Source organism: Bos grunniens, chromosome 15, assembly GCF_055505025.1.
Source record: "Bos grunniens cultivar Pamir isolate PY7600 chromosome 15, Bosgru_T2T1.0, whole genome shotgun sequence".
Lineage (NCBI taxonomy): Eukaryota > Metazoa > Chordata > Mammalia > Artiodactyla > Bovidae > Bos > Bos grunniens.
Window position 1 is genome coordinate 62,556,399 of NC_141179.1, and position 22,714 is coordinate 62,579,112.

Below are 22,714 nucleotides of genomic sequence, written 5' to 3' on the forward strand. Positions count from 1 at the left end.
TTACTTTGCTGACAAAGGTCCATATAGTCAAAGGTATGGTTTTCCAGTAGTCATATATGGATGTGAGAGTTGGACCATAAAGAAGACTGAGCACCGAGGAATTGATGCTCTTGAACTGTGGTGTTGGAAAAGACTCTTGAGAGTTCCTTGGACAGCAAGGAGAGCCAACCAGTCCATCCTAAAGGAAATCAGTCCTGAATATTCATTGGAAGGACTAATGCTGAAGCTGAAACTTCAATACTTTGGCCACCTGATGCAAAGAACTGACTCATTGGAAAAGACCCTGATACTGGGAAAGATTGAAGGCAGGAGGAGAAGTGGATGACAGAGGATGAGATGGTTGGATGGCATCACCAACTCAATGGACATGAGTCTGAGCAATCTGCAGGAGTTGGTGATGGACAGCGAAGCCTGGTGTGCTGCAATCTATGGTGTAGCAGAGCCAGACACGACTGAGTGACTGAACTGAACTGAACTGAAGGTATATAGGATGAAATATAACCCTGAAACTATATGTCAGGGACTGTGAATTCAATTGAGTTAGTCTAAGCCAGTTGTTAGTGCCTTACAAGTAGTATGATGAAATCTTATTCTTAAAAACTCTCATGTTATATACATATGTGGATGGGTATGTATGTAACATTGAACTGTATTACAGAATGACTCTTTTAAACTATGGTCTGCTATCTCCCAGCTTTAGCCCAAAGAGGGGCATGTGTGTTAGATAAATTGAGGAGCAGGCTAGGACAAAAGGCCCCATCTGGATTCTCATTTGATATTCTGGGAGTGGTCTTTATTGAGACTGCCCTCTTCCCCAACCTTAGGTGGAAGTGGGTATGGAGTCACAGAGTAAATGAAGTGGAATAGTGTGTAAGAAGCAGAAAATAGGCTACAATCTAGCTTTTGTGAGCTGTTTTCAGTAGGGGTTTAGATAAGACCTACAAATTCTCACATGGCCCCAGACCAACCAAAAGGTAGCACAACTGTAAGCCAGAAGGGCCACAAATGTCCACAGTGACTACACTGCGGAGGCTGCAGGGTGACCTACTTAGGCCATAGGCAAGATGGAGAATGTGATAGAAACTCAGGGAAAGCCGAGCTAAAGCTAAAGCTTCCCGGGAGTACTCCCGACCCAACAAAGAGCAGCCAATAGTTTAGGACTTATATCTGCTTCAAACCTCAGTCACAGACAAGACCAGTGATACCTCAGCAGTGGGCACCACATGGCTCAAACAACCTCCCTCCCCGGCACTATCAGGACTCCAAAACATTAATATTTAGCTCACAAACTGTCTAAAAGAATTTAGAAAACTATATACCCCTCACTTAGAAAACTGTGCACCAACATTTTATGTCAACATTAAAATTTTTTTATCATTAGCTTAAAAACAGTGATGAAAGATGCATTTTCTGGCATGTTTTAAGTATTGGTATTACTAATTAGAACAGTTCAATTTTTCTTTTAAATCTGTCCAACAAGACTAAATACCAGAACAGTTTTATGTCAACCATTTTCTTTTTTTTAATTTATATTTATTTATTTTAATTGGAGGCTAATTACTTTACAATATTGTTTTGGTTTTGCCATACATCAACATGGGAAAGCTCTTCTCTGACAATCAAAAGGTTACCTGTACCCTTTTCTCATCAACTTTATATTTCTGTCCCTTTTCTTCCTTAACAGAAACACATTTATAACAAGGAAAGGTTCAGAACCCTACAAGAAGTTTATGGCACCAATATTTCAAAACAGCCCTCTGTTTGACGGCCTGGAAGTTTCTGCACTCTGGGATGAAGCACCACAATAGATTCAGGATAAGGGAAAGGTGTATTTGCCTAAAAATGATGGAAGATGTGAAAAGAGAAATGGCATGTACCTCCACTGCAGGCATGTTCTTAGGTAGGATCATTTTATTACAAAGTATATATGAAAGTTGAGAAGCTCGTCATTCATTCCTTAACCACCCCTTTTAGTCTATGCGTACCTGCAAAGGAACAACCCCAGTTACTTAACCTCTCTCCACCTCTATAAACCCAGAGGGAAGAAAATGAGCATCTGAGCCTCTTCATCCAAAAGGCTGGGCGTTACCTAAAAGAATTCGTTAAATTATTTGGGCTCAATCAAATTTAGTTTTTTGCTTTCTCTGACCACCATGAGTAGTACCTTGTGTGAAAGGTCAAATCAGATTTAAACAAAAATTTTTAAAAACTTTTTCCATACCTTGTCTAGGGTGAGTATAAACTTGCTTTCTTGAAACATGGGTAAACTCTAGCATATGGTTTTCAAACTAAGTGACTTTCATTCTCCACTCACAGTCCTCAACCACTCCAGGATCTCAGATGCTTCAAGCCTGAGGTTGAGGAAGGCTTTTGACCTCAGTCTTACAATCAAAATGGGCCCCAAATTTAACCTTTTTCCTTACTTTTCTTTTTTTTAAACATAAATTTATTTATTTTAATTTGAGATTAATTACTTTACAATATTGTATTGGTTTTGCCATACATCAACATGAAAAGATATACATACAAAAAGGTATCATGACATAATCAACCAAAGAAGACAGCTCAGATGTTATGAAACTTCTGTCCCATCACCAGACCAAGCTACCTATACAGATTATGAATTAATATTTTTATGAATCTTGTATTATAAAAATAGAACAATTATATCTTATTAGGGAGAAGTTGTTGATAGAGTTAATTTTAAGTGTAATTATGTAGAACTATATATTCAGTGGATTTAAAACCTTGTTTTGACATTTCTTAATTATTTAATATACTGTGGGCTTCAAAAAAATATGGACCACTCTCAACTTCTTATCTATACCCACTGTGAAGAGGCCTTATCTATACCCACTGCCCTTATTTCTTCAACATCAATTTTTTCTTTAATCCTGTTCTCTCCAAGGTTTCATCATCTTTCAAAGTCACCAATAACCTTTTTCATATCAATTATAACATGTGAAAATAATATCTTACTTCCAACTTCATCCTATTGCCTGAAAGAGTCTCTTTTTAAACCCTTCCCATATTTCAGTTAATGAAGCATAACTTACCTCTAAAGTAAAAGTGGAGTTCTATTCCCATTACAACTTTACCTCAATTGCCTTATCTATAACATTAATAATAAAATTATCACTTACACCTGCGTGCTAAGTCGCTTCAGTCGTGTCTGACTCTTTGCGACCCCATGGACTATAGCCCACCAAGCTCTGTTCGTAGGGTTCACCAGGCAAGAATACTGGAGTGAGTTGCCATTCCTTTCTCCAGCAGATCTTCCCCAACCAGGGGTCAAACCTACATCTCCTATGTCTCCTGCATTGGGAGGTGGGTTCATTACCACTAGCACCATCTGGGAAGCCCATCACTTTTATGCAACATCTAAAAAGAAAAAATCAAACTCATAGAATGGAAGTGTGGTTGCCAGGGATGGGGAAAATAGGGAGAGGTTGGTAAGAGGGTACAAACTTTCAGCAATAATGTGAATAAGGTCCAAGGATCTAATGCAAAACATGGTGAAATAGTTGAGAACACTGTATTATATAACTGAAATTTGCTAGAGTAGACCTTAAATGTTCTCACATATATACATATATATATATATGGTGCTGTACATGATAACTTAATGGTAAGAATTCTTTCACAATGAATACATGTATCAAATCAACACAATGTACACTTTAAATATCTTAAAATTTTGTCAGTCATACCTCAAGAAAGCACAAAAATTCATAATGAAGATGATGATGATGATAGCTAACAACTACTGACCACTTACTGTATCTTAGGAGCTGTGTTAAGAGTTTTATATACAATAACTATTTAATTCTCACAACAATAATATAGTATTAATTTATGTCACTCACTATTATCTATAAAATGGGAGGACTGAACTATATGACCTCCAAAGTTCATTTCAACCTTAATATGTTTTTATTGCAATTTTTTACTCTTCTTTTATTTAAGTTCCCATATAACATTTAATAGAATCTGTACCATATATTTTGAGCACTTAATTATGTACTTATTAACTATATTTCCTAATGGCTTCATGTGGGTATGTTTTATCTCCAAAACAAGAAAAGAAGCTTCCTAAGAGCAAGGGAACATTTCATGCAAAGATGGGCACAACAAAGGACAGAAATGATATGGATCTACCAGAAGCAGAAGATATTAAGAAGAAGTGGCAAGAATACACAGAAGAACTATACAAAAAAGATCTTCAAACCAGATAATCATGATGGTGTGATCACTCACCTAGAGCCAGACATCCTGGAATGTGAAGTCAAGTGGGCCTTAGAAAGCATCACTATGAACAAAGCTAGTGGAGGTGATGGAATTCCAGTTGAGCTATTTCAAATCCTGAAAGATGATGCTGTGAAAGTGCTGAACTCAATATGCCAGCAAATTTGGAAAACTCAACAGTGACCACAGGACTGGAAAAGGTCAGTTTTCTTTCCAATCCCAAAGAAAGGCAATGTCAAAGAATGCTCAAACTACCGCACAATTGCACTCATCTCACATGCTAGCAAAGTAATGCTCAAAATTCTCCAAGCCAGGCTTCAGCAATACATGAACCGTGAACTTTCAGATGTTCAAGCTGGATTTAGAAAAGGAAAACGAACCAGAGATCAAATTGCCAACATCCGCTGGATCATCAAAAAAGCAAAAGAGTTCCAGAAAAACATCTACTTCTGCTTTATTGACTATGCCAAAGCCTTTGACTGTGTGGATCACAACAACTGTGGAAAATTTTTTAAAAGATGGGAATATCAGACCACCTGACGTGCCTCCTGAAAAATCTGTATGCAGGTCAAGAAGCAACAGTTAGAACTGGACATGGAACAACAGAATGGTTCCAAATTGGGAAAGGAGTACATCAAGGCTATATACTGTCACCCTGCTTATTTAACTTATATGCAGTGTACAGCATGAGAAACGCTGGACTGGATGAAGCACAAGCTGAAATCAAGACTGCAGGGAGAAATATCAATAACCTCAGATATGCAGATGACATCACCCTTATGGCAGAAAGCAAAGAACCAAAGAGCCTCTTGATGAAAGTGTAAGAGGAGACTGAAAAAGCTGGCTTAAAACTCAACATTCAGTAAACTAAGATCATGGCATCTGTTCCATCACTTCATGGCAAACAGATGGGAAAACAATGGAAACAGTGAGAGATTTTATTTTGGGGGGCTCCAAAATCACTGCAGATGGTGATTGCAGCCATGAAATTAAAAGATGCTTGCTACTTGGAAGAAAAGCTATGACCTACCTAGATAACATATTAAAAAGCAGACACATTACTTTGCCAATAAAGGTCCATCTAGTCAAAGCTATGGCTTTTCCAGTAGTTATGTATGGATGTGAGATTTGGACTATAAAGAAAGGTAAGCGCTAGAGAATTGATTCTTTGAACTGTGATGTTGGAGAAGACTCTTGAGAGTCCCTTGGACTGCAAGGAGATCCAACCAGTCCGTCCTAAAGGAAATCAGTGCTGAATATTCATTGGAAGGACTGATGTTGAATCTGAAACTCCAATACTTTGGCCACCTGATGCAAAGAACCGACTCATTGGAAAAGACCCTGATGCTGGAAAAGATTGAAGGCAGGAGGAGAAGGGGATGACAGAGGATGAGGTGGTTGGACGGCATCACTGACTCAATGGACATGAGTTTCAGTAAGCTCCAGGAGTTGGTGATGGACAGGGAAGCCTGGCATGCTGTAGTCCATGTGGTCACAAAGAGTCGGACACGACTAGGAACTGAACTGAACTGTAGGGCAAGATCTGGGATAGTTTTCCTGTATCTTCAACACTGACTAACAGACTGAGCACATAAGTATTCAATACTTTATCATTTGAGTTTGCCTTCTTTGGCTCTCTATTTTTGAGGGGCAGGGGTGCATAGGGGAAGAAAGGTAATCTTTTCTCACCAAACAGGATTAATTCAGTGGCTGTCAGAATCATAAGGATCCTAAGAGACACTGAAAGCCCTAAAGATGTCCATCTGGTGGTTAGATGGTGAATAGACTGTGATCTAGGAGAGTGCGTGTGTGCGTGCGTGTGTGTGTGTGTGTGTTTCACAATTTTGTTTTGTGAAAACTTGATTACCTTGTCTACCTAATACTGAATTAAAACCAGATCATGTTAAAAGATTCTTTGTTATTTTGTTAGTCATGAAATATGGAAACCAATGTCAGAAGTATAATTAGGATATCTAGGGTGAATTTCTTCCTCCAACCACAGAACTGTCCAATAGAATTTTCAGTGAAGATGTCGTTATGGTAACATGAGGACAGGTGGCAGTACAGCTCTGGAAGATATAACTCACCTGTGGCTTGCAGAAGCCTGAACACTAGGACCCTTCGAGAGCCTTTTATTGATGCTATCACTCTGTTCTCTGATACTTTCAACATGTATTTCCTAGTGATATATATTACGTGTTGATGAATGGAGTCTTGCTCTATTCTTTTTCCATTCCTGATTGGCTTTGTTTAGGAACTTGAAATCCTTTTTAAATGTAACAGGATACTATTTTTTTTTTTTAGGAAATTATGTAAAACTGATTTTATGACAGAGTTAATGAGAAAATTTGACTGAAGAGAATAATAAATTCATGTTATACTCATTTTCAGCTGCTGTTACATGTATAAAATATAAACAAATAATGAATTATGTTATTTAAAAATCAGTAATATGTGTTAGGAATGAGGTTTATTCAAGCTACACTATTAACATCAGGTGAGAGAAAACCATTACATGTCTCTTAATAAAATAAAGCAAAGCAACTATTTCCAACATGCTTACACTTAAGAGTCTCCTTTTTATCAATCAGTAGTCAGACTTAATAATCAAAGACTTAAACTATCAATCACTCACAACATTGATGGGTTTTAATAGAAAATAGGAAATACTAGTCAATCCTTAAGATAGTTGGTTTTCCTCTCCCCTAAGAATATGCCTTAGTTCTTCAAGGAAAAAGAATTCATATTCTTGTCCATTCACACAAACCTCTCAGTGAGCATTATTGTTCCAGGAGGAGGGGGTGGCAGGCAGGCGGCCCAGGATGCTAACGGAACAGATAGGATGTCAGGTGAAGATAGAATGCTGTGCCCTCTCTAACCAGCTGAAGACTCGGCATGATTGTTTTCTTACAAATAATACCTGTGGGTGTTGAAACTGTTCAGGGAATCTATCAAACACACTCTTCCACTTTGCTGCTGTAACTCTGTAAAATTTATTCTCATTTCAAAAGAGTCATAGGCAGTAATACCTGTAGGTGGTTGAGTAATTTAAAGAAAATTTGGCAGGTTTCCTCTCACTTAATTTACCAGAACAATGCTATTATTTGGAGGTTTTAAGATGCAATATTTTCTATTCAGTATGAGTAAAATCTCAAAATAGAGTTCATCATAAGGAGTTGGTTTTAACTTAAATATAAGTAGAGAAAATTAAATATTAGGATGTTTGAGGATAAAACTTTCATCATAAAAGGGAAATAAATTAATGTTACAATCACTTTTATTTTTTACAATTCTAGAAGTCAACCATACATAGATACATGAGAACAGAAAATATCTAAATAGTATAATATCTAAAAAATGCAGTAATAATATATTAATGTCAAATTACTTTCCTCATGGAAATCTGATGGTCGAGGTCAATAAGCTTATACAAGTTATCTATACAAATTAAAAAATAGATAAATGGGAGAATAATTTTTCCAGATTAACTTCCCTTATTAAGTCATCAATACTATATTGAAAATGAAAGTGAAAGTCGCTCCGTCGTGTCTGACTCTTTGCAACCCAGGCCAGAATACTGGAGTGGGTAGCCTTTCCCTTCTCCAGAGGATCTTCCCAACCCAGGAACTGAACTGGGGTCTCCTGCACTGCAGGCAGATTCTTTACCAATTGAGCTATCAGGGAAGCCTTTTAATACTATATTAAGTTTATACTAAGCATCATAAGCACTTAAATGCAGACTCAAAAAATGTTTCTGTTATGAAGCAGGCATTCTCAGTAACCAGTTTAGAGGGAGAAAATCTCAGTAATGCTTAGGTGAAAAATGTATTTTTCAAATTAGCTCATTCAAAAAATATTATAAAATTAAATAATTTTTTAATTAATAAGAAAAATAAAGTGATAACTAATACTTTTTAAAGTGCTTATTTAAAGATGAAGACATATTTTAAACAATCCCCAAATGAAACTTACAGTTAATTAAAATGTTCAAGCAGGTAAGTTTATTTTCTTATACAGTTTTTTAATATAGTTATGTTAAATTCCAATTTTAACTAAGTTGGGTCTCAATTTTTTAAGGAGTGTTTACTGTTAATAAAGATAATATTTTTAATTGAAAGGTACTCAACTGAGATGTCAATAAAGTTGCTTTCACATAATTGAATTATCTTATAAAAAGGAAAAATCTTTAATTTTTTCCAAAGAAAATTATTTAATATAGAGTTTTCACAGTAAAAAAAAAAAAGTTCAATTTTGAGCCACAGATATGTATTTGACATTTGGTAGTATAATTCTAAGACAATTAGAGAAAAATATAGATTTGAAAAAAATTTTCCTGAACTGAACAGTTTTCGGGGGAATCAAATGAAATGTTTCATGAAAATAAATGTGTCACGGATAAAGGATGAAAAAAAAGGATTCACTATCCTTTCTTGATTTATGCTATTGTCAGTCCCCACCCTCTCTGCAATAATTACCTGCGCACAAACTCTAGATGGCAATATTGCACCTACTGTACTTCCAAGAACATTGTCACCGTCGGTCCCCACATACTTTCTTTATCAACATTTTATGTGCCATGGATCTATAGCCGCTTATTATAAGTGTAATGAAGCAGAAGTTATTGAAGCATTTTATTGATTGCTCAGATCACAAGTTTACTGCCATACTGAATTGGCACCTTACTTGCTGAAGCAAACTGCTGACACCTTTTTTAAAAAGTGACAACTACATCTATTTCATGACCAGAAATCCATTTTCATCTCTATCAAGACAAGAATGCAATTTTCACTTCATTTAACTGATGTTAGGCCTGCTCAAAGCATGACACTTAGAAAAAGACACACATTTAAGGTTCTTAAAATACTTCAAGTAACTAGAATGCAGCTTGGTTTCAGGGGGGAAAAATCAACACTCACATCTGCAGACAAGCTAGTAGTCTAAAAGTTACCTATCAGAACCCTCAGCAGCAGTTCTCATTTTGAAACATTTATGACGTTATTTTAATGTTTTTAATAGTAAATTTGTTCATATATTATAGACTTTGTTCCACGGTTTCAAAGGACATCAAGAAGTTCAAAACTGAAATATCTGGGGTATTGCTCTAGGCAATGTAAATCAAGAAAAGAGCTCAGTTTTTAATATATAGATAAATGGAGATCTAATGTACTATGGTTAACAATATTGTACTATATATTGAAAAGTTGCTAAGAGAGTAGATATTGAATGTTCTCACCACACACACACAAATATGTTAATTATGTGAAGTGGGAGAGGTGTTAACTAATCCGACTGTGGTGATCGTTTCACTATATATATAAGTGTATAAAATCATCACATTGTATACCTGAAACTTATACAATGTTAGATGTCAATTATCTCTCAATAAAACTAGGGAAAAAAAGTAGCTGGTATACTAAGAAAAAAGTATATATAGAAAATTAAATAGGAATAGTTTTTCCTTCAATAATGTTAGGACCAATAAATGACTTTAATTAACCTACAACACAGATCTGAAAAGACAAACTCTCAACACTTCTTTTACGGGAAATTAAAAGATTCCTTAAAGATACTTTTTGCAATAAACAAAATCAGCACTAATGCAATTCAAGCATGTTTTGAACTGAATCTTTTCTGAATAGAATTGCAGTCTTATTATTATTGCTTTTATATCTAAGTATCAAACTTACTGAAATGCGTGGGTAAAGTGAACCAACATTAACCTGGGAATTTTTTTAACAAATGTAAGTGCTCTGGTAGAAGTTAGTGTAATGTAACAATAAAATACATTTCAGTTTTAAACTACAAAACCAATATATGCTGATGTTGGATGGTCATTTCCTCATCTAATTATATGTCCACAAAATAAAGTTACAGTACAGCTCCAGTTTAAAAAATAAAACCTAATTTTTGAAGTAGAAATTTAGTGTCTAAGATTTTTAAACCTAACATATCAAACATGGCACATTAGAATATAACAGCATTCAAAAAAGTACTTAGCTTAAATTAATAAACAAAAAGGACCATATACACACACACAAAAAAAATCATTCAGGCAGAAAATTACAGTTTTCAACAAACTTCATTAAGCAATGATCTATTAAAAATGGCCCAACTATATATTTTCAAATTAAAATTATAGAAATAAAACATTTCCTTGCAATTTCAGATATAAATAATAAAAATTGCCATTTTTTCAATATGCTGCCAAAGTTACACATATCTCAAATTTTAAGAAACACTTGAGGATTTTTTTTCTGTTTATCTATTTTTATGAAGCTATCAAACAAGCTAAAACTCAATTTCAAAGTTGATCATTTCTTTCCAAAGTGCTGAAAATAAGTAGTACTAAACATTCCTTCAAATTTCATGTCTTAACTACCACAGGGACTATGATTTTCTTCACAATTAAGATGTTGGTTGTTAAGGTATTATAGTTAGGTACTCATTTCCTTTGTGTTTCTCTCAATTTCAGAAATGACTATACAACTTGTAACACCTGTTAAACTACACTGTGAGTCACTTTAAATGATTAAAACTATGTTTATGAGCTCCTTTAAAAACTGTATTTTAAAAGAAGTGTGCTATCCATCCATGATGTAAAAGTCTCCAGGAATTTTATTGCTTGGGGGAAAAAAAAATCAAAGGAGTATCAAAAGTGGGAAGACATTTCCAGAAATATACATTTCTCAAAAATCACATTCATACCTAAGATCAACCAATCCAAATCATTATTTATATAGCCTCCTGGCTCAGTTCCATGGACTTTTTTAGACCTCGACTGCTGCTGAACAGACTGACATATATTTTGTTTACTGACAGCGACTAAAAGCTCTATGGAGGATCATAAATAAAGAAGATCATGTTTAAAAATCACTAATATCATTTTAAAAGGTAGTGCAGGCTTGTGTTTTGGCCTCTGTTTAGCTGTGTTAGGCCTATGAGTGACAGCTTCCCTGCTTGAAGCACACAGAAAGCACAGCCTTCCTCATTCACTGACAGGACTGTGGCCTTTTCACACGTTCCTTCCACAGCAGTGTTTGTCCCCAAACACTGGAACTCCACACAATGGCATTCCTACTTCAACACCCCCACCAACAGCACCACTACATAACAAGAATGCTAATGAGATGGAACGGGCCCTGTCGCTGAAAGTGTTAACTGCATTTCATAGGAAAGCGTTTAGGCTACTTCAAAGATTACCAATTAAATAGATTCTGCTTAGCTCTGAGCAATTTCTAAAGTGTTTCCACTTTTAAGGAAATAAATGTGATAAATGTAAGACTAAGTGACTTTATGCTGCCCTAACTATAATATCTCAGTTTATGTACTCAAATCAGTATATTTTTAAGACCATACTAATGTAGTGAGCTTAATTCAGTTGCATGCTTGTAATACCCAAGTTAAAGTTAAAAACTGAAAAGTGAATAAGTTCGTAAACATAAAACCAGTAGCTCTGACTTTTCTTTTAAAGCTATCTGTATTATCACAACTTATTTAAAATAAATTTCCTTGGGGAATTCCAAAACATCTATTTAACATCTACAATCTTTTGACGGAATCCTGGCACAACAATGTCGTTGTTTTTATATATGATCTCAGAAGAGGAATAAATGGAAATGATATCAAGAGGTCATATAATTCTATAATTTATAAGCTTAGGTTTGTTAAGGAAATAGGAATTAAGCATCCATCTCCATTTTACCAAACACAATCTTATATAAAACTAAATAAAAAGGTCTATCTCAAATGTCAAATGAAGTAAATGCAGTTCAGATAAAGTTCACTAATGCTAAGAGGGATATTTGCTAAGAAATCTTAAAAATAAAGCTATTGCCAGGCTTAAAACATAACCACTGATGACATGATAATGATACCACTATAGTGACTTTTATGAGCATTACAGATAATTCTAAATTAAGTCATAAATTGTATATATACAATAAAACTTAACCAAGTATCATATCAAAACTTGAGTGAAAGCATTAAAATTTGAGTGAAAAACTTTAAGTTTTTACAACTGAACAAAGTAAAAAGGTTTAGTTGGAAATGGCAAAGAGCCTAGATTTTTAAAATATTCCTAAATTTGGCATAATGTTGAAAGTCCTAATGTTGATGATATAAACAATTTCAAGTGATCAGACATTTAGAGGTGCTAAAAATGTTAATTTTTTCACATTTACATTTAATATTTATTTTAATAAAATGTATTTTTCACCAATCTTGAATCACAAAGAAATTTTCAAAATCAAACAGTAATTCTTAAAGCATTATTTTCTCACAATACTAAGACCTCTTCAATCCAGTACAACTGTTCATATCTATTTAAATTTTAAATGTTTAGAACAATGGAAGAAAAAACATGCCACAACTACTTTCTGAGCTTTTTCTTATCTCTAACATCCTCACTTTTAATAAAACTTAGAAAATGTTCAAGTTTCTTTCGATTTGATTTAAATGGTGCTTTTATGGCACTGGAGAATTGTCTCATGCTTTCTTAACATTAAATAATTTTAAACTGTCAGTAGGATCAAGCTGTTTAATAACAAATACATGATTGTAATTAAATTGGTGGTTATTGTATATTATTGTATCTTAAAAATGAAATAATATTTCTGTTAAAATAATTTAGTTTTAAAAAATATATTTTATATCAGTTTTTATATATGATATTAGCTTAATAAAGAATGTTAAAAATAAGTTTGTATTTTTATTTTTTATATTCTTATTGTAAACAGCTTTATCTATGATAATTATTAATACCCTTTCTGGATACACTGACATTAATTAACTAGGAAACCAATCATGTTTTGAGAATGCAAGTTTCTCACGGGAAGATGTCTCTTGCTAGTTCTGGATACCTTAGTTCAAGAATTTCTTCCAGTCAATACAAGCTGTTCTTCCCCTAACCAGACAGCAGGAGGTGCTGTGTGAACACTAAGACCGACTACCATTCCCACCTCCCCTCCCCCTGCATACAGAGAATAATAGCATGATGCCTTCAAAATATTCATTTTTTAGCAGCCTGTGGTCTGAGATAATGTGCCCAGTTCTAAACTGGAAACTCCCAGTTAGAAGTGTAAACCCTATCCCTTATTTAATGTGGTAAAATGCGTGCCTAATTTTTTAAGACCAAGTGCAAAGAAGATTCAAAAATTATGTCAAATTGAGTTTTATTTTATAAACAGCACAAATCATTCAGCTCTACAATAGAATTCTACTTTAAGATAAATCAAAGTCTTTCTAAGTAGTTTCAAAAATTTCAAAGTTTTCATACACATACCCCTTCTCCCATCACACATCCACACACACACACACACACATCCACACACACTCTCTCTCTCAATCTATATCTTTCTCTTTCTGTTTCACAATTATGAAATAGATATTTAGAAATTAAACGAAAATCTCTAGTTTAAACTACTTCAAATACATTATTTCTATACTTTCAGGTCTGGAAATATACAAGTGAAATAAGTACAAATGAAGTAAGTTACTCAACATGAAGTTAATTTCCAATTTCATCTCCCAGAATATGACTGGTTATGTTTTAGCCCATCTTCTACAACATTAAGTATGATTTCATACTGGAAAAAACAGAAGGGGGGTCATTTAAAACTTCAAATTCTATAGGAGCTATTCACTTTCTTATTTAAAGTAACTGTCTATAGAATTTCCACATAAGGAGTTGCTTTCGTTTTGCGCAGTATGCAGCAAGGAAAGATGACACATATGACATCCTACACCAAAAGATAGATACAATTAGCCCCGTTATTGTTGTCTTTGAGATTACAGAAGAAGCATTTTGGCTCCCTAATGGGCACTACGCTCATGAAATACATGTCACAGTTCTTTTATGACATGATGCCAATCATTGCCTCTATACAACCAAGTACATTTTAAATCATACAATAAAGCAGTTTTTCAAGAGGGATGACTCACCTGTTTAGAATATTTTTTTGCAGATTTTAATCGTTGGTACAAGGCCAAAAGAACTCCTTGGATGTACATCTTAGCTCCTGAGGGGCTGAAACCTTCTCCCTTAGAGACCCAAACTGGTCCCCGTAAAGGTGTGATGGAATTTTGCAGGCATTTTTCAAGCAGAGGAACTATACGAGAAAATAAGGGAAAATAAATTCTTTTGACCCAAACGAAATACACTGCCTGGAACACAGCCCCAATGCCAGAGCTAACTCTTAACATCTATTATTTATACCTGACCTGGGTTAAGTCTTAGAGAGGCAATTCCTGCATTACTAGTGGCCACCATGAAGGATGTATTTATATTGAGACAGCCCCCCATGCAAGACTCATAAGCTTTGTGAGCACACCTGAATAGTTCTGAAGTGTGCCTAACTAGCTGCACAGTGTCATGGTGTGCACTGATTGCCTTATCTTCTCATTTATCACAGATGAGTTGGAACCAACCTTGCTGAAATCTACTTGCATTGTCCTGATAAAATTGTACGATCCATGTTGTTTCGGTATATAGCTTCCCAGAGAGGAGTCTATATAACTAAAACATCACATCTGGGAATTATTCATAAAATATAATCCACACCTTGATAAACCATCCTATTCAAGTCTTTTCACTGCCATCGCTTAAATAACCCATAAAACAAAGTGGTGAGGCTGTTTAAAAATAAGAGGGAGAATCTTAAGCAAGCATTTTATCATACATACCTTTTGTTTTTAAGCTTCTGGGACATAAGCTGGTCAAAGATTTAGGGATGCTATTCCAGTACACGGTTTGTAAACAGATAGAAGATATTTACTTGTGGGCCTGTATTACAACATCCATATGGACTTGACAGACATGTTTATACATTTTTTCACCCAATTAGCTTATAAAATCTTTCTAGTGTAAAATAGGCAAATAACATGGCAGCTAGCTAACATTTGTCAAGATTTAATTTCCCACTGAAATGCCAGAAATAAAGAAACTTTAAAAATCTTAGGCACACTTGAGAATCCAGAAAGATGAAAGGATATCATTTTTTTAACTTTGTCTTTAAGTGTATACATGTGACATTACATAAACATACAAAATAACTATATGGCTTGGCGACCTTCTTCTAATACATACTTCTACTGGAAAAGAAATTGGATAGATCACCAGCAAAGAAAATAGGTCCGTGCCATTGGTTATGTTATATGTTGCATATTTTATGCAGAGAGGCCTAGCATAGCAATCTGGAAATTGAATTACAATTAGGTTCAGCTGAGCTGCAGAGTGGCTGAGTTATGCAAATGGCCTTTGCTACTGGTATTCTGCTGATTTTTGCTCTTAGTAAAAAAGTTATGCTTTTTATGGCACTAAGTTCTGCAGCTCTCTACCAAAGTGCAATTTAAATTATTTCTAACATATTCATCACTAAAGGAAATGTTGTAAATAGAGTTTAAGATTTTCTAAGATTACGATAAATAAAGTTAAAAAGAAATCATGATCCAATGATTATTTAGAATCTTTAGATGTGTGCATGAAATTCACTCACCAGCCTGAGAAACTAATTCCTGAAATTCACATATCAAAACTATTATCCTCCTGAAGCAATTGCTCTTCTCCATAAGTTTGATCACAACAGTTATCTCAAACTTTAAAAGAAATATATTAGGTCATATGTATTACTAAAGAAATAAAAAGAGAAGTAAACTTATTTTTAGAATTGCAACTCTTCAATTTGGCTTATAATTTTTCCTAAAGAAACCCAGTTTAAGAATCATCAAAGCTTTCAGTTAGCTACAAATTCATATATTACTATGTGTTGAATTTTAATTTGTAAACTTTTAATTGACGCACCCATTCAACCTAGTACAGTTTTTGTACATGGAAAGGCATTACATAAATAGCTGTTAAATTGAAAAACAATTTTAAGTAATCCAAAAAGCAAATAAGAAACTTGAACGATTTACATCCAAGATTTAATCTTCGATGTAAATCTAAGAACACTTTATCAAATTCTCTAGTCTTTATAGCTTTATTCATCCATGCTTTTCCCAAAGTAACTTTCAAATTCTTTATGTCAGCCCAAAGGATTCCAAAGAAGAATTTAATATATTTTCTAACACAAAACTTTATACATTTTTTTTCAGGGTTTGTACCTTCCATAAGAATTTAAGAAAAAAAGTACAGCTTATGAAAAAATACAAATTATATCAAAATGTAAGCAGTGTCAGAGTTGATATAGGATGGAAAAGCGCTCCCATGCTCCACATGATTTATGTAATTAAGAATACTATGGAAACCAGAAATAGCAAAGCAAAGAAAGCAGTATTCACAAGCAGGTTTTATAAGGGACTTCAGAATCTGCTCTGAACTTGTTGAATAATCTGTTCAGTATTCCAGAATCTCCCTGCTGGAAGCAGGGTCCTCATTATAACCACAAGAGCGCTAATAAAGGTTAGCCTCTGAACTGAGGATTAGAAGGCTCTTTCTTTTTGGAAGCTGCAAACTAGTAACTTTGATGATCTTCTTGAAAAGGAAGACAAAGCACACTCCAAGAACAAACAATGTTTCCACTAACTAGGAAGGTACAGAAAACATAAGAAAATGATATGTCTAAGCACTTAGAAAGGAAGTATAAATAAGCCTAATATATTGGAAAAATAAAACTTATTAATCAGTTCAAATAAAAGAACTCTCCCTAAAAAGAAGACTTGGCCTAAGATGATAGTTTTGAAATATAATAGAATAATTAATTTTTTAAGAAAGAGAAAGTTCACTTTTCAACCCCAACCATAGATTTTAATGAGAATTATTTATTATGTATTTTAGTGGATATTCATAATAGTCTATACCAAAAACTCATATCTGTTCTTAACCAATGGTTTTAACTCTTTTATGTTCAGTTCTTCCTTCTCTGTTTCTGAAGCAAAACTTCATTCTATTAAAGAGGACTATTGCATATAGATGTGCAGGAAATAAGGGCACTGATTTAGAAAGGACAATAGACACTTTTCAACATTGGAAAGAGCATAATCCTACATGTTGCTATGAGCTAGCAAAGCCCATTATAGATACTCAATGAAAAAATATGTCTTTCCCAGGAATGAACTCTGGGATATTATTTTGTATGTAAACCATGAGTTTCTCTTTCAAATTCTACTCAGAAATATGACCTCATTCAAGAAGGTAGCTGGCTCATATTATCCTGTATTTCTTTAATATATATTTGTGTGCATAGCAAGAAATGAATAACATAGCATTTCTTCTTACATTTGAGGCCTTTATTACAAGTGTTCAACCTCTTTGCTCCTTTACAGAATCTTGCTTTCCTGTAATTTCAATAATTCTGTTAAACAAGTCCTCAACATTTTTATTAGATACATGATTTGGAAATTAATCATTCCTTAAATCTATCAATAAGTATAATCAGTCAAATGTGATCATTCAGTTGGGATCATTTCCATCACTGTAAAGGTGAAGTTATATGGATGATTTTTATCCATTTTATTTATTCTCAAGTCAGGACTATAGGAAAATTGAAATTAATCCAATTTCAATAGGTGTGGAGTTGAAGATGTTGGGTAAATAGATCATGTGGTCAAAAGGAGTAACTTCACTGCTCACAGCAAGTACTAAGTATTATGAGTAAATGGATCATATGATTAAAAGTAGTAGCTCTATTAATTTCATAACTATCAACATGCTGTTCTATTTCCCTTGCATTTCTTCCCCCCATTTTTCCCACTTGTTAATATATCCTTGTTTTCCAAGGCTCATAGGAATTATCATTTCCTCTGGCAAAATTTCCCAAGTTGTTAAATTGTTCTATCCGCTACCTTTCCCAGATCATTGTTTATATTTTATTTTTCCCTTATTGATTTGCATTGGTCCTCATATTCTCCACTCGCTACCTTCATCCTCCAGTAAATCACAAAAACTTTGGAGTTTGAAGGCATGGTGTTTTTCAATTTGATAAAAGCAGCACCCAGTAACTATCTACTGGATAAATGAATAGCATGTTTGGATATACTGTGGGCAGTCTTTTAGGTAACTTTTAGGACCATGAGTACAACTATACATAATCATTGAGAATCTGTAACTTTCTGTGACCAAATTAAAATTTAATGAAAATTTGATAAATACAAATATACCAGAATTTTAAAGCATAATTAATGTATGTACAATAGTTTTATTTTAAACTCTCTTATAAAATGATCTTGAACACTAAAGAAGAAAATAAACATAGAATAAAAACAATACAATTTTGGCAATGAAGCATTAACTAGCCAGGAGGCACAATGGTAAAGAATCCACCTGCTTATGTAAGAGATGCAAGAGACACAGGTTCAATCCTTGGGTCGGGAAGATCCCCTGAAGTAGGAAATGGCAACCCACTTCAGTATTCTTGCTTGGAAAATTCCATGGACAGAGGAGACTGGCAGGCTATAGTCCATGAGGTCACAGATCGGACATGACTGAGTACACATCACACACACACACACACACACACACACACACACACAGAGCCAGGAGAAGACCAGAGCTGGATATTTTAAAAGTCCTGGAAAATCCTTAATCATGCTACTATGGGAAAAGGCACACAATAAAACTTAAATAACAGAGCAATAAAATATTAGATTAAGGTCAAAATAGCTATTTTAAATAATAAGGGTAATTCCTTCTAAGAACTCCAAACACAATGAGTTCATAAGCTATTCATGAGAAACGAAACTGTTCAACCTTCAAGAGGACCTATATATCCCAGATAAGAAGCTTGAGCTTATTTGGATTCATGATGGACACAGTACAAGAATTTTTGACAAGGAGCCAAAAATTCCTCTAAAGATAAACCTAATAGAACTCACTATGAAGATACAGACTGGAATGTCCTGTCAATTTTTATACCTAGGGAATATATGTCTCTCTCCAAAAGCAACACCTGACATTTAAAGAGACACTTTGCGTATTCCATTTGAATCTCCTGTAGAAAGCTAAAAAGAGGATTTTTTTCAATCAATATATTTTCAAAAAGCATTGGAAATAAGTGCTTTAGTAGCTTGCTTCCAATTAAAAATTAAAATTCATGCCAATTAAATACCCAGAATCGTAAGTTTCCCATTGCAGTCAGAATACATGAGACTGTGAAAAAAAAAAAAGACAGTGCCCAAAGCATACTTACCCACAGAAAAACTATTATATGCTACTTGGCAGGAAATTTCAGATCTCAGTTCTCAAAAACACTCACTATTGTTAGCAGGACATCATTTGGAAATTTCCCATTAATTCAATTGAAAATGTTTGTTAATAAAGTTGATCTAAAAAGTCTTTTTTGTATGATACAAGGTGAGTTCTTAAAAGATACTCAGAACTGACAGCTTCCCGTCCAGGAAGCAGGCCTGGAGGGAGTCTGAGCTAGTGCCAAGGTATGTATGGGTTTTACTGCTCCTTATCCAGCTTTATGTAACAGCTGGAAAACTCCTGGTCCAAGAACAACCAGAAGACGCCACTCAAAAGCATGGTCTGCTGGGAAGATTGAATGATGGAGGGCATACTTTGAATGATTTATATCAGTATATTTTTATTCAAACAAAACCAAACCAACAGCTGCTGTGTACTTTTGTTTACATGCTATATGTCAAATTTTATTGTCCCCAAGGTACTCATGAGAAAAGATTTAGCAGTTGTTTTCTTAAATACCAATGCCTACCCAAATTTGGATTTTTCCTCCACTGAACAAAATGACAAGCACACGATTGCTATACTTAGAGCAATCTTTCACAGCTGCTTTAGTTTTTCAGTGATCCTATTAAACTGACGGCATATTGCCTGTGGGGTCTACAGTGTTACAATACTGCTTGCTGTAAGAGACATTGATTTGTATGATAGGATCAAACAGAACAGGGATGTATTGGGGGGGGGGCAGAGAATTTCATAGGTTGTATTGGTTTTACCTGCGTAAAATTTAATTCAGACATTGTGACCTTTATGGAACACCTGGTTATTTAATTGCTGATATGTGGGTGAATGGTGACATTGGGGCTTGGAAGTATGAAGTCTTAGGAAGTCTCCTCTGTTTTGAAAATGCAGCCTGAGTCATGTCTTTTCTTAAACTGAACGAAGTAGCTGTGCATTAAATATGCTGGCACATCTTCTGCTTGAGCAAGTGGACCGAAATGGTGTGAATTGTTAATGCCTTGCTGCTTTGGTTCACGGCTTGTGATTGATCATTTGTAACTATATCTACTCCTTGTTCCATGAAATCAAGTATGGAGTAATGGGTTCATCAGATTTTGGGGTTAAATTGAGAGTGAAGAGGTACTGTGTGTGGAAATAAGAGTTGCCATGTTCAGGGCTGGCCTTGTAACAGCATGGAATCTAAAGGCGATATTCAAAACCACTTCACTCATCATACGCTTACTGATTCTGAATAGGGCCCATTTGCAGGGGACATTTGGTAGTTTTCCAATACGCTTTATGCCTCTTTCTACTTCCACCACCATGCACATCTTTTTTTCATACATCCCCAGTAGCACATTGGTAGAACAGGTCAGCATACACAATTCATTCATTTAAATAACTTGATTTATACAAGTAGAAGTAAGCTGGGACTCTATTGTTTGAGTCTTGTTTTCCCCCTCAACAGAAATAATAGTGTATGTGTCTTTGAAAATACAAGTATTTTGTGGACTCAATTTCTTGAGCACCTAAAATATTTGGTATGTAGTAATAATCTAAAATAACTTAATTGAACTGATATGTGTACAATTAAGATTAAAGAAATGTTAAGAATTAATCATATCTAATATATCTAATCTATTTTCATGTGGTTATGGTCTATACCAATACATAATAATTGAATATATATGACCTGCTTTTGTAAACTTTAAAGCTCTGCACAAAAATTTAAAGCACTGTCTTAGGATTAGTTTGTGGAAGTACAATGCATGGAACTTAATAAATAAAATCAACAAAAATGAGAAGTAAAGACCTTTAGAAATGTCATTATATAATTGCTTGCTGTAATAACTGATACTTTTTAGACATTATTACTTGTAATTTCTATTACTATTCAGAAAAGCTTAATCCAAATGGTGTTAACTGAGGCACCAATTAACTGTTGACCCAGTAAGAACAGATGTAATAAAAACATAATAAAACTTAGGAACAAAATAAAATATATGTAAGTAACATTCAAAAGTAAGCTAATTGTAAACTGACTCAAACTTCTACTATTACATTATAAAGTAACAACTAATATAATTTTTTTTAATGTGGCTGGACCTTTTTTTCTTTTTTTTCCAGTCAATACCTGGCACATACATACCCTAATTCAGAGAGACCTAGGAGTCAGAAAATGTGGATAAAATGGTTTTAGTCTACTTGGCTCAAATGCAAGGCCAATACATTATTTACATTTAAGTATTTTACTTAGGATGTAAAATATATGTGTGTCATAAAAATTTACATTCTAAATGTGATAAACTGAAAAGTCTTCATAGTTACAGTAATTATAATGGAAGATTCCCTTTTTTACATTTCTCTATGTTGTTTCACAAAAGTAGAATCTTCTATAATAAGCACTTTACATATTTTGTCTATTATTTCACCTCTCTTCTCAAAATGCTAAGAAGGAAGAAAACCAATCACTGCTGAGTTTTTTACACGGAGACCTTAGTCACTCAGTCCTGTCCAACTCTTTGAGACCCCATGAACTGCAGACCGTCAGGCTCCTTTCTCCATGGGGATTCTCCAGGCAAGAATTCTGGAGTGGGTTGCCATGACCTCCTCCAGGGGATCTTCACAACCCAAGGATCGTACGCAGGTTTCCCGCATTGCAGGCAGATTCTTTAACGACTGAGCTATCACGTTTTACAGCATGTACTAACAATCAGACTACTTGTTTTCATTGACAATTATACTGTTACAACTTTTTTTTATAAAGAACTTCTAGGATCTTGGACAAATCATTAGAGTTAGATACAGATTTTGGTGTTAGAGCTCAAAGACCCAGAAATAAGATATAAAAACTAGAAGCTAAAAAGATAAACTCAAGGAGAAGGGAGAAAAATCAAGGACTTGGTTAAAAAAATCACATAAATACTGAACAAAGTTTAGCCCAACAACACCTAGGAGTGATGATCATATATTCACGACTATAAAAGACAGTCTATGTTTTAAAGACTTCAAAAGGGAGTTTTCTGACATACTAAAGAGTCTATGAGCAGATTAGACTGCTTTGTGAATGTTCATATCACACAATTGTGCATTCACATATTTAATAAAAGATGACAGTGATCCAATTATAATGGGAGTTCTCCAACTGCCACTAAAAAAAGTTTTTAAAATCAAGCTTTGACAAAATTCTTAATATTCTCTATAGATAAATAGCAGAAATATAAATCAGTAATTAGTTAGCACTTTTATGTTTTGCTTTGTTTTGTTTTGTTTTGGCCACGCCACTGGGTCCATGACAGTGAAAGCCCAGAATCCTAGCCATTAGGCCACCAAGCAACTGCCAGCAATTTT

General features: G+C 34.3%; 1 protein-coding gene across 6 annotated transcripts in view; it reads right to left on the reverse strand.

Moving 5' to 3' along the window:
* DCDC1 (doublecortin domain containing 1) overlaps positions 1–22,714 on the reverse strand; it is a 472,274-nt gene that overhangs the window by 348,074 nt on the left and 101,486 nt on the right. For all 6 annotated transcript variants that reach the window (XM_086340929.1, XM_086340926.1, XM_086340925.1 and 3 more), the window contains one exon: positions 14,185–14,351. In XM_086340929.1, the coding sequence (XP_086197055.1) occupies positions 14,185–14,351 (167 nt within the window). The remainder of the gene's footprint in view (positions 1–14,184; positions 14,352–22,714) is intronic.